Below are 11,346 nucleotides of genomic sequence, written 5' to 3'. Positions count from 1 at the left end.
GGGTGTGTACCCCCGAGAAAGGGGAGTGTGTTGACAAAGACATGGTCTGGCTTCTGGCTGGAGGGATGGATGGAAGGAGCAGCTGGAGGGACTTTGTCCACTCCCTAGAGGTCGCGTTCTCTTTCTAGGATAGCTTTATTCCCTGTTCCCAAACCATATGAACACCCGGGATTTTAATCCTTTAAAGGAGGAATTACAGGCAGTAAGGTCAAGCTTGCTCTTTTCGTGTCAGTAGTCTGAAGAAGGAATACAAATACACTCTCATCACCAATGTTAGGGAATTTCTGCTCTTCGGCCAACCCGGGAAGTTATTTTCATTGACCCTGTTTCAAGTTGATGCAACACAATATGTTGGAGGCAGTCTTCCTGCAAAGGTGTGAGGAATGAAGAACAGAGGAGCTTGTTGGTCTATCATTCAGCGCAGCGTATGGTTCTGTAACATCGCAGCATATGAAAAGGCAGCATTCCTTCTGTAGCAGTCTCGTGTGCTCGCCTACAGCAGCACGATCAGTTTGGCAGCTGCCGAGAGAGAGGTCTTCCTCTCCCCAGACAACCGCCTAGTTCCAGAACGTTGAATATGCACATACTGGAGAATTATGCCATTGCTGGTTTTCTTGAGCCTACCCTTCTGCAACAGAGATACCCTCTTCTACAGGTGAGCAGCTGAGGCTGTCAGGATGACTTGCCCCTGTGTCTCTGTGGTGGCATGAGGAACGGAGCCTGGAACACCCGAGTCATGAACTGCCCAGTCCCGTCACAGCCATCCTCCATTTTGGTCTCAGTGTAATTAAGTAATGCAGATTATGCTACCTCTGTCTTTGAAGGCTCATTGCAAGAGATCTGAGGAGAGTGAAAGAAGAAGCAACTGTGGATCTGTAGTCTTAGACTTTCTACCAAAGAGTGCATGCAGCATTCACTGTATTTTGGTCTCTTGGGGGACTGCAAGGGTCTTCTTCTCTTGTGATGCTCCGCAGGTTTTCAGCGCTGTCTGATCACACAGCCGGCATCCTCTTTGGCTCTGTTTTCAAGAAGTTCATTGCGCAAAGTTCTTTGGTCTTGCGTTACCAGCCAGTATTGCAGTTACCATCCAAGTTTAGTGGCTGTTTTGTGGGGTACTCCGTTTGGCAAAAAAAAAAAAAAAAAAAAAGCCATTGCCAAGCTGGTTTGATGGCTATCACTGTCCTTTTGGTCTTTAACATACCATCTCTTTGAATTTTTTACAGAGCTTTCTGGGGTGCTGCATCAGTGTCACGTTCGGGCATCAGAAATGGTCCATTTCATTCATCAAATGCAGTATTACATTACATTTGAGGTACACTTTATCCACCCAGTTGGTTGCTTAAAAAAGAAGCGCTTCTAATATGCTGTGCGTGTTGTGTGTGTTAAATTTCAAAGAGCTTGTCATCTAGCAAATCAAAATAGCCCCATCCTGAATCATTGCTCCAGGTACTTGAATGTTCGTGGGATGAACTCTGGAACAAGGTCCAACAAGCACAGGACTCGGCTCACATCATTGCGGCTCATGAGGTTTTTCTGGACACAATCATCGCTCGGTGCTTGCTGGATAGTGACTCCAGGGTAAGTCGTTACCTTTGCGTTAAGCTGTAGCTTTTGTGATCTTGGCTCATGGGTTAGCAGTTCTCCTCTGTTATGTTACAGGAACACCGGGAAAAGTCATTTTTCCCCCTCTGGTATAAGACTTGTGGTAGGCTTTGTACCTAGTCCCTGCACACACACGTGGGTGCTGATTATAAAACTTGCTGCAATGATGTGAGCCAGTTGCTTTTGGTCCGGAGAAGCTGCATTCTCAGGCAGCAGCTGACCTGGGGCCCTGCAAAGCAGCCTGTCTGGCTGTGCTTAAAAAGATTAAATCTCTGCATGTTCCAAAGAGTCTCTTTCACTGTAGAACTCTCCTCAATGTTCTGCTGTTGTACGATCTCACAGGTACCTCTCAACCAGCTTCGGGCTGGTTTTGATCAGATCGTTGAGCTCCGGAATGCCCAAGATGCAATGTACAGAGCTGCTTTGGAAGAGTTGCAGAGCTGAGGTTGCAGTTTGAAGAGAGAAAGGAACAGCGTGAGCTTGAGGTACAGCAATGCTCTCACTAGAACATGGCAGTTAATTGAGGCAGATATAGGTGGGTTTTGCTCTCTAATACTCAGGGTTTTTCTGAGAGCATCTAGAGCTGAAACAAAAATTTAATGCTGGGACAAGTGTAAAAGTCATCCGTAGCAGGTAGTGAATTCAAACAAAAGCCCGCGAATGGTGTTTTTTTGCTGCGATAACTCACCCATATTTTCCTTTTAGCTTGTAACAGTACAGTAGGTACAGGTTATTTACAGCAGCTATAATGGCGACTCTGTACCTTTTCAGCACGTGCACAGCATTTCCCAGCGCTTCTCTCCAGCAGTTTCCACCATAAGATCCATTTCTCTATTGCCTACAGCTTTGCCAGGATATAGCTACCCTGGATGAAGTGCTGCATTGCCAAAAGAGTTCAGTTCACATGCAAGCTTGAGGGAAAACAGGTCAGAAGTGCTAAGGTCAGAAGATGCTGGTGGCTGTTGTTGGAGGCTGTACTGATCCCAAGCTATTGATGCAAGGACTTCAAGTTTGGGAGCAATTTGCCCTCTGGCTCCAAATATGGCATTTTTCCTGCCTGTGAAAAATTGTGCTAAATTCTTTAAGAATTGAGAGCCCAGAATAAATTGTCATTTGCATGTTCAGAAGAACTGCTAGAGGTTGGCGATTTAGCTTCTGTCTGCCTGGACTATATTCTGGCTCAGCCCCACCGTGAATTTCCCAGGCAGGACCTCCCTGGCCAGCCTGTCATGTCTGAAGGTCACTGGGTGCTCTCCCTACGCATACGTCCACACTAGCATTTCAGCGGAGATCAGGAGCGAGCTCTGGAAGTGAGTCTTCCCACGCTCCCTACCTCCTGAGCTGCGCTCCATCCTGGGGAGAGCTCCCGCAGCCCCTTGGCTGCAGCTGAAGGGCAAGAGGGGCTGCAGGCCTGTGCCTCCTGGGTCCTGACTGCTGCCGGCTGGGCAGTCCCAGAGACCAGGCGAGAGCTAGCCCCAAATAACCCCCCCTCAAAAGGCCGACAGGCTGGTCACCACGTTCGCAGCACCCACTGCCCCTGTGCTGCTCCGCGGGGCTACTTGCTGCTGTAGGTGCGGCCTACCGCGAATGCAGGCCTACACACTGCAGGTGCGGCCTACCGCCGAGCGGTGCTTTGGAGGCGAGCAGGGGCTTCAGGCTGGCTTGGCCTGCCTTGTTCCTGCAACCCGGGAACATGTTGAGGTGTCCTGCTTGCACGGCTTGGGTCCTGCGTGGTCTCCAAAGCCTTGTGGGGCTGGCCCGAGAGGTTCGGGGCAGTGGTGCAGGAGCGGTTCCCCTGCAGCCCCCGTCCCGGCAGCCCTGGGCCAGGCAGGGGAGTCCCAGCAGGGCAAGGAGGCCGCTCTGCTTAAAAGGCTGAGCTGGGAGTGCTGCAGACGCTGCAGTGCGTGAGCGACTGCCTTCCGCAGCTGCCTTCTCTGCTGCGCAGCTCTTTGGCAAGGGGGTGAAAGCAACGACTAGGCACTTCCCTCTCCTCCCGCAGTCGCTTCTCTCACGCCCCATTTGCTCCCCCCAGCTTTTCTGGACTCCTCATTCCCTGCTTTGCTCTTTCTCAAATCCCTGCCAGCTCCCCTTAGCCCTCGGAGGCAGGAAAGCCCTGCCTGTGGAAACTTCCCCGCCTCTTCAGAAGCTTCGGCAGTCTCGTCGTTCTGTAACCCCCCCGCCTGCACAGCTCTGCCCGTTACAGCTTGAGGACGGAGCAAACAGAGGCTAAAAGCAAGCAAAAGTAACGCAGGTAGCACTGTCTGCTTTTGAATTTACCTTTGCCAAAAAAAGGGGGAAAAAATTGGTCTCCCTTCTGCCGCAGCAGGGTAGTTTATAGATATTTATTATGATGTAATCGTTGGCTGCCTCCACGACCGGACCTAAATCCCCCCAGGTTTCGACCGGCTCCAGCTGGTTCCAGTGCAGGAGCAGGGAAGCACAGGCGGGGGGCCGGGGGGGCCGGGGAGGCGGTTTTGCAGGGGGCTGGACAGCACCGGGCACAGCGGGTGGCAGCTGCTGCTTCGCCCACGGCTGCATCTGGGCCGCGGCCGTTGGCTGCTGGTGCCCAGGTGCCGGCGCAGTGCTGGGGGGCCGCGAGGGCTGCGGCGGGGGCGGCCGGGGTGGGCGGCTGCCCGCGCGTGGCGGGTCCCCTTCTCTGGGGCGGCCGGGGCGGTTTTCCGGGGGCGAGGGGCAGCCGCTGGCGTTGGGTCCAGGTCTCCCGGGCGCCGGGGTGGGGGGCCAGTTGTCCCGGCATGAGAGGCGGCTGCTGGCGTCTGCTCCGGATCTCTGGGCTGCGCGGAGGTTCCTGCGGGGAGAGGTGGCTGTTCAGGACACGCAGGCTGTGGGTCCCAGGGCGCAGGAGAGCCTGGAGCTGCCGGGGCGCAGCAGCCCCGCGGTGTGGACGGGCTCCGAGGGCTGCTGCTCCGGGCCCCATCGGCCGCCTGGCTGGGCCAGGCCACAGCTGATGCGAGGGTGCCGGCGGAGCGGCGTGCAGCCCCCGTGGTGCCTGGCACCCTGCCTCCGAGTAGGAGCTGTGGGGTACCGAAAGCTACACGTAGAAAACAGGGCACACTTGCACCCACACAGCGTTGGTTTTGCTCCCCTGCACCGGCCACCCAAGCCTAGTGGCCTCTCAAGTTCTTCTTGGCCCGTACCACATTGACCTGCCTTCTCTGCACATGCTGGGAGGGGGATCGAACTCTGAGAAACAGCGGGGACTGAAGTACTGCACAGTATGCCAGAATCTAGGAGAACTGCATAGTCTTACTTCTCAGCGTGCCTGACAAAGACCAATACTCAACTCGTAATATTTGACTGACAGCGACTACCCAGGGCATCCCCAAGGAAACAAGATCACAACTTCTGCTGCAATGACAGCTAGGCTGAGCAGCACATTTGGAATTAATGGCATTACATAACAAGGTGATTTCTGTCGCCAAATTCCCTCATAGTGGACCGTAGCTATTGCAGTTCTTACTTTCTATGGCAATCTCGCCCTTCTTTGTTTCTCTTCCTGACTTGGCTTTGCCTTCGTCTGTGCCCGCGTCTTCACTTTTAGCAACAGTGTCAGTATTAGGTAATACTGGCAACAGCAGGAATGGCTTTCAGCAAAGAATACTCATTGCTATGAACTAAGGGGCCAAATAGAAAATCTTACACCAGAAATCTCAGTAGAGCGCCGTCAACAGCTAACTTTGCCCTCCTGAAGACTACATCTGTAAACTCTTCCTTACTAATAGCAGCCGTCTAATACAGAATTTTAGGGGAAAAAAGCACACGCACCGTTTCCTCTTCCTCCGCAGCAAAATAACTAGGCAGCACAACACTGCTCCAGCCACAAGGATCCCCAAGGCTGCTGCAGTGCCTATCGCGCGATGCTTCCATATGTCTTTTGGATCTGCAGCAGCTGCGCTTCTCTCACTCGCCAAACCTGGAGGAAATTACATAAGGCCATATGTTACTGTGTTCTGAACTGCTGATAATCTCACAATGTGTTTGACATTCCCAGGAAATTTCCTTTTTCCCCTTTCTTAGCATCTCTGAAGGAGTGAAATCTCGGGGACTGCAACGCTTCCTTGGTTTCAGTAGCAGCAAAGTGCCCAAGTCACTGCAAATGAGCACGCTTTGGAGTCTCTCTTTAGCCTCTCAGCCTTGTTTACGTTCTGCGATGGCCATAATCCAGTTCTCCCAATTGGATGGGTTTGCTCCCCCTTTCTGGCGATCCTTTACATCCCACAATTCCTTTGGTGCTCTCTCACCTTTCTGAGGCTCAAAAGTGCTGCTGCACGGAGGCATGCTCTGACCCTTTGGGACAAGTCGTCCCACTGAACAAGACTCATTAGGCCAGGCGGAGAGCACTCGGCGGTGCTCATCTGCTTTACCAATAACTCCTTTGAGTGACGTGGACAAAAGCCATCCCGGGTCCAGGGAGTGCCACTCCGACTCTTCCCTCCCCGGGCGGCACACTTGCCCCAAGGGGAAAGAGTCAGGCTCTCTTGGGCTCTGGCTTCCACAGCCAGTGACACCGGTATTCGTGGCTACACCGTGGGCCGGCTCCAGCTGAAATGGTGCTGGCTGCGCTCCCCAGCCCAGCAGCCAGGGCCGGCTCCTCTGGGGCGGCCGGCAGCAAAGGAGACACCTGAACCTGGCTCTCTCCCTTTGCCTTTTCTCCAACACAGGCACCACCTCCCCTTCCTCCACCCTCCGCTCTTCCAAACACCACTTGTGTGCTCCACATCTTCAGAACAACTCTCTCACTTAGGCATCCCTGCAAGACTGCTCAGTACCTTGGTGCTTTGGAAAAAAAGCGTATTTCCTGTCGTGGAGGGCTTCCCCGGGCCGTGACACACTTGGAAGCCCTGTCAAGAATCAGAGAGAGGTAAAGCCTCAGCACTGCTCAGGCACACAGCATGCAGAAGGACGGACGAGCTTCCCTCCAAACCCCTGCCCGACCGCTGAATCAGGGCATCGCTCGGGACCTCCTTTCACAGCAGGGATCCCACTCTGTGCTCCTTCTGTGCCTAGGGCCTCTGGGGACTCCCTGCAAGTTCTGAGATGCAGACACGGCAGGAGGTCGAGTCGATTAAGAGTTGTGGAGCCTGTGGAACCTGCACTCAATGTGGTTAAAACTGCCTCGTTCCCCAAATGGCAAAGCCCCGAAATCCCTGGGAGCTGCTTGGGGGGGGAAGTGAGGCTGTCTAACAGGACCCACAAAGGTTGCTATGCACATCTCGGGCACACTAATTGCAATCATCTCCACACGCCAGAGACAAAAGTCATCTTCAGAAAGCCGCTCCTGGCTTGTTTCAGAACACTTCCGGTGCCCTCATACTTGAGCATTTGGTCGCTGACATGCTGTGCAGTAGTGGGCCCCCAGGGAAGAGCCTGCAGACACACAGGGATTTGGAGTTCCTACACCAGATGACAATGGACAGCAAGTACCTGGCATGCCCGCTGCTTGAATTGCCTCTCCTTCTTCATCAGGGACTGCCGGAAAGGTCTCCTTCTCCAGGGTCTCCTGATGATTCTCTTTGGAAAGAAAGCAAGACAGCTTGATTAGAAGGAACTGTTCCTCATCCACTTCCTCACGGTATCTTCAGGAGGCAATACTTTTCAAAAGGCTTCAGGAAAAACCTCAGAAACAAAACCTGGCGTTTCTGGGCGGGCACCCGGTCACTAGCCCAAACAATGTGTCCTTTGTAGAGAAAAATCAAAGCGCACAAAATCTTCCAGATAACCAATACGGGCAGCAACACCGGCTGTTTGGGTGGGGAGACGAGACAATTGCATGTGATCCTCTTGTTCCCATTCCACTTGGTGCCTTTTTGAGAATTGGCAACAGAGATTTGGCATGATGAGCCTTGTTTCTCAGAAGGCCTTTTTCCCAGCTGAACCGGCTACAGCTTTTTCCTGCTCTCTTCGAAGGAAAGCATTTAATAAGGCTCATCACGCCAAATCCACCACACAGTACGCACAGCAGTCACATAGAGTGCACTGAGCCCCAAGCTCTTGCCGCTCTATATCCAGGGCGCTTTCACAAACATGGTGAAGAACACGCTCGTAGAAGAGACCCCGAACAAGCTCTGCAGCTTGCCAGCGCCTGCAAGGTGTGAAATGGTGCATCACTGCGGCAAGGCTCTGGTCAATCCCTTTCTCCTGCGTAAGCTACAGCTTATCCATTCCTGTTTCTAAAACCTCGGGTTTACAATGATTGCGCTTAACACACAGTGAAATCTACCCACCAGCTGCTCTCTCCAAGTCCTTCAAGATTTCCTGTAGGACTTCAGAAGATCTCTGAGAAGACTTTCCTGTTTGGGCCTTGTACTTTCTTCGCCAAGGACCTAAACAGAAAGGATTAAGCTGAATTTCACATGAACGAGACATGCACAAAGAAATGCTGCTTCTTTCAAGTAAACCAAAACAGTAGGAGAATAGTCACGACCCACCTGCACGATTCCCCAGAGTCTCTAAACCTGCATCCAGCTGAGAAGCTGCAGAGACATCCTCTACGGCCACATCTGTAACCAAAGAGACGAGCAGAGCTCTTTCCGTAGGCTGCTTCAGATTTGAATGGGAGTCAATGAGCATGGAATGTATCATTAGACCAAGGCACTTGTCCCGCCCTTCCACTCCTGAGTCTTCTGCAAACACTTATCGGGTACCTGCAAAGGCACCATGTGGCTACAAATCTGAGCATGCGGGGAAAGGATGCCCTGGCATTCACACAAGCTGTAACCTCAACCCCAAAAACCTGCTGCCTTTGCTGTAGGTGCTGCAAGAAGCACAAGGCTGGAGGAGCCAGGCAGAACACCCACCGTACATCTCTGAAGCCCTCCCAAAGCCCACTCTGCTCCTCTGCAGGCATGAGCCTCGGCCAAAGAATTAAGCTACACGGCCCATGAATAAAACTCTCAAACAAAATGCTCATTCCAGGAAGTGAATAAATCTCCACCACTTACTCCTCGCATGCCCCTGAGGCTCAGAGATGGGATCCAGCTGAGCAGCTGGAAGGTCACTGCCTGCAGGAACGCCTGTAAGCAAACACAGACAAGACAAGTTTTCATCACGTGGTGCCACATACTTCTGCAGAAGTGACTTGCCGTGAATTTCCGGAAGGGGAATGGGGGACACACATGTAGGTCGAGAGTCTCCCAGCTGCAGGAGGGCCAGGGGGACTTGTTGGCTGGGACCTGGCACCTCTCCAAATCCTCCTTCAAGGCGCTACCCGACAGCCCCCAAGCACCCCCAGGACAAACACCCGGCCCCTCGGTGCTTCCTTCTGCGGAGGTCTCTAACATACACCAGGGAAACCAGAACTTTACCAGCAGGCAAGCTGTAGAACCGGAGGACAACAAGGATCATTTACATTGCTCACGCACAGGAGCCCGCGGGCCAGTGGAAGACCGAACCAGCGTGTACCCCTAGTTGTTCTGCTGCCCTTTGGTCAGGGGATGTGTGCTGCAGACTTTGGCTTCCTCAGGAGGGCGCTACAGAGTGAGAAAAGAAAGGCCTATTTGTTCAACTGACTATCTGCTGCCTACTCACCTCCAGGTTCAAATCCAGGGTCCAGAGGAGAAGACAAATGTCCATCGCCTATGCCCACATCTGTAACCAAACACACATAGGAACAACTCCCATTACACAGATTTCCATATGCTTCTTCAGATTTGAATGGTAGTGAATGACGGCGGGGAACACAGAATCACAGCTAGGCACTTGTCTTGCCCTTCCACTCACGAGCATCTTGCAGACGCTCACCACGTGTGTGCCCAGGCACCGTATGGGTACCAATCTAAGCAGGCACAGAGCTGCCGCGGGAAAGCACACCCTGCAGTTCACACAAGCTGTAAACTCAACCCCAACAAGCCCGCTGGCTTTGCAGCAGGCTTTGGAAGCAGCACAAAGACTCTGCAAGGCAAAGCACCCCGAGGCACATCTCTGAAGGCCTCCCGAGTCCCACTCTGCTCTTCCGTCTGTGCGAGCAGCAGCCAAGCACTTATTCAGTTACACTCCACACCAAGAAAAGTTGGAAACGGAAAAGCTTCTTCTGTGAAGTGAATGCATCTTGACTACCTACCCCGTGGATCCTCCTGAGGCTCGGGAAGAGGGTACAGCTGAAAATCTGGATAACCATTACCTACAGGCAGAGCAGAAAGCCAACACATAGGTGGCCAGTTTTCCTTACAAGCTGCTACCAGCTTCTTCACAAAGCAGGTGTAATGAATGGAAGGGGGGGGGTCACGTCATGACATGGGACATATATGCAGGTCGAGAGTCTCAAAGCTGTGGAGGGGCAGAGACGACCTTTGGCCTGGCACCTGGCAGCTCTCAAAGTAAAGAAATGCTCACAACTTACCCCTGGGGCGCCCCCGCGGCTCTAAAGCCCTTGGACGACCTGAAGAGCAAGTATGAAGTACAATTTCATGTGAACAGAATAGTACAAAGTAAGTTCTTCTTCTTTCAGGGAAGTAAAAATGGACTACGTACCCCTGGGAAGACCCCGAGGCTCAGCAACAGCATGCAGCTGAGAAGCTGGATAAGCGCCCACTACAGCCGCATCTGTAACCAAGCCGAGACAGGAACAGTTCTCATTAAGTATTTCCATAGACGACTGCTGATTTGAAGGGTGGTGAATGACGGGGAACATATCATTACACCATACTTCTGCTCCCGTGCACCTTGCAGACACCTAGCGGGTGTCTGCACTGGCACCGTATGGGCATAAATGTCAGCAGGCACAGAGCTGCTGGGGGAAGGGACGCCCTGGAGTTCACACAAGCTGTAAACTCAACCCCATCATGCCCCCGGGCTTTGCAGCGGCCACTGGCTCAGGGGCACTCGCCAACAGCGCTTTGCGAGCCAAAGCAGCCAGCGCAGATCTCGGAAGCCTTCCCCAGGTCACACAGGCAGGTCGAGAGCCTCACAGCCGCAGAGGGGCTGGGGGCACCTGTTGGCTGCGACCTGGCAGCTCTCCAAACCCTCTGTCCAGGCGCTATACGACAGCCCCCAAGCGCCCCCGGGACAAGCACACGGGGCCCCTCGGTGCCTTCTTCCGGGGAGCTCTCAAACGCCCACCAAGGAAGCCAGGACTCTACAAACGGGGAAGCCTCAGCACCGCAGCGCAGGAAGGCTCATTTACACCGCGTGGGCACAAGAGCCCGCCGGCCCGCTGAAGGCCAAAGCGGCGCGAGGACATCCGTGCTTCCAGCCTTTCCAGGGAAGATCCCCTGACGACTCGCCTCCAGCCCGTCCGTGAGGCTCACCGCTGGCACCCGGCCAAGCGCCGCCATCGCCATCGCCCCCAGGCACCGCTGAAGCCACGCGCGGGGACAGCAGCTGCCGCCACACAGCGCCAGGCGCTGCTCCACGGACAGCTCCCGGCGCCGGCGCTGCCCCGCGCAGCGCCCCCAGCGCCCCCAGCCTCCCCGCGGCCCCACGAGCCTCGCGGAGCCGCTCCCGGCCCCCGACGCCGCCGCCGCCGCGGCCCCGCAGCCCGGCAGCCGCCTCCCGCCGCCCCGGCCGCAGCCGCCCCGGCCGCTCGCCAGCCGGCCCCGCGGCCCCCAGGCTGCCGCGCCGCGCCGTGCGGGGGCGGCGGTGCCTCCGTCGCCGCCCGCCCTACCTGGGCCCGGCGCTGCCCGCGGAGCAGCCCGGCTGTCCCGGGCACGCAGGGCCGCCAGGAGGCCGAGCAGCAGGCGGCGGCCGGGGGCGGACGCCCCCCGCGCTCGCACCATGCTGCCCGTCGCC

General features: G+C 54.7%; 1 protein-coding gene across 1 annotated transcript; it reads right to left on the bottom strand.

Annotated features, from left to right (window-relative positions):
* Positions 1 to 3,768: 3,768 nt before the first annotated feature.
* Positions 3,769 to 11,258, bottom strand: LOC136991543 (uncharacterized). The gene is made up of 12 exons (XM_067292734.1): positions 11,222 to 11,258; positions 10,090 to 10,161; positions 9,959 to 9,997; positions 9,680 to 9,739; positions 9,148 to 9,207; positions 8,562 to 8,633; positions 8,049 to 8,120; positions 7,845 to 7,943; positions 7,045 to 7,131; positions 6,390 to 6,461; positions 5,386 to 5,533; positions 3,769 to 4,408 (listed from the first exon to the last, which is right to left on the bottom strand). Exons 9-12 carry the CDS (start codon positions 7,049 to 7,051, stop codon positions 3,829 to 3,831), a joined length of 807 nt encoding a protein of 268 aa, XP_067148835.1. The 5' UTR covers positions 7,052 to 7,131; positions 7,845 to 7,943; positions 8,049 to 8,120; positions 8,562 to 8,633; positions 9,148 to 9,207; positions 9,680 to 9,739; positions 9,959 to 9,997; positions 10,090 to 10,161; positions 11,222 to 11,258; the 3' UTR covers positions 3,769 to 3,828.
* Positions 11,259 to 11,346: the final 88 nt, after the last annotated feature.

The sequence above is a fragment of the Apteryx mantelli genome, chromosome 3 (assembly GCF_036417845.1).
Source record: "Apteryx mantelli isolate bAptMan1 chromosome 3, bAptMan1.hap1, whole genome shotgun sequence".
In the NCBI taxonomy this organism is placed as follows: domain Eukaryota; kingdom Metazoa; phylum Chordata; class Aves; order Apterygiformes; family Apterygidae; genus Apteryx; species Apteryx mantelli.
The sequence above is the reverse complement of the archived record's forward strand: the minus strand, read 5'-3'. Positions and strand labels throughout refer to the sequence as shown.

What these genes read in the sequence shown, in the direction of transcription:
- LOC136991543 (XM_067292734.1), bottom strand. An exon ending in TTTTTTTCCAAAGCACCAAG is followed by an intron (nt 5,534 to 6,389) that starts GTACTGAGCAGT and finishes AATTTCCTCCAG; the next exon opens with GTTTGGCGAGTGAGAGAAGC. An exon ending in CTGCGGAGGAAGAGGAAACG is followed by an intron (nt 4,409 to 5,385) that starts GTGCGTGTGCTT and finishes CTCTCCCCGCAG; the next exon opens with GAACCTCCGCGCAGCCCAGA.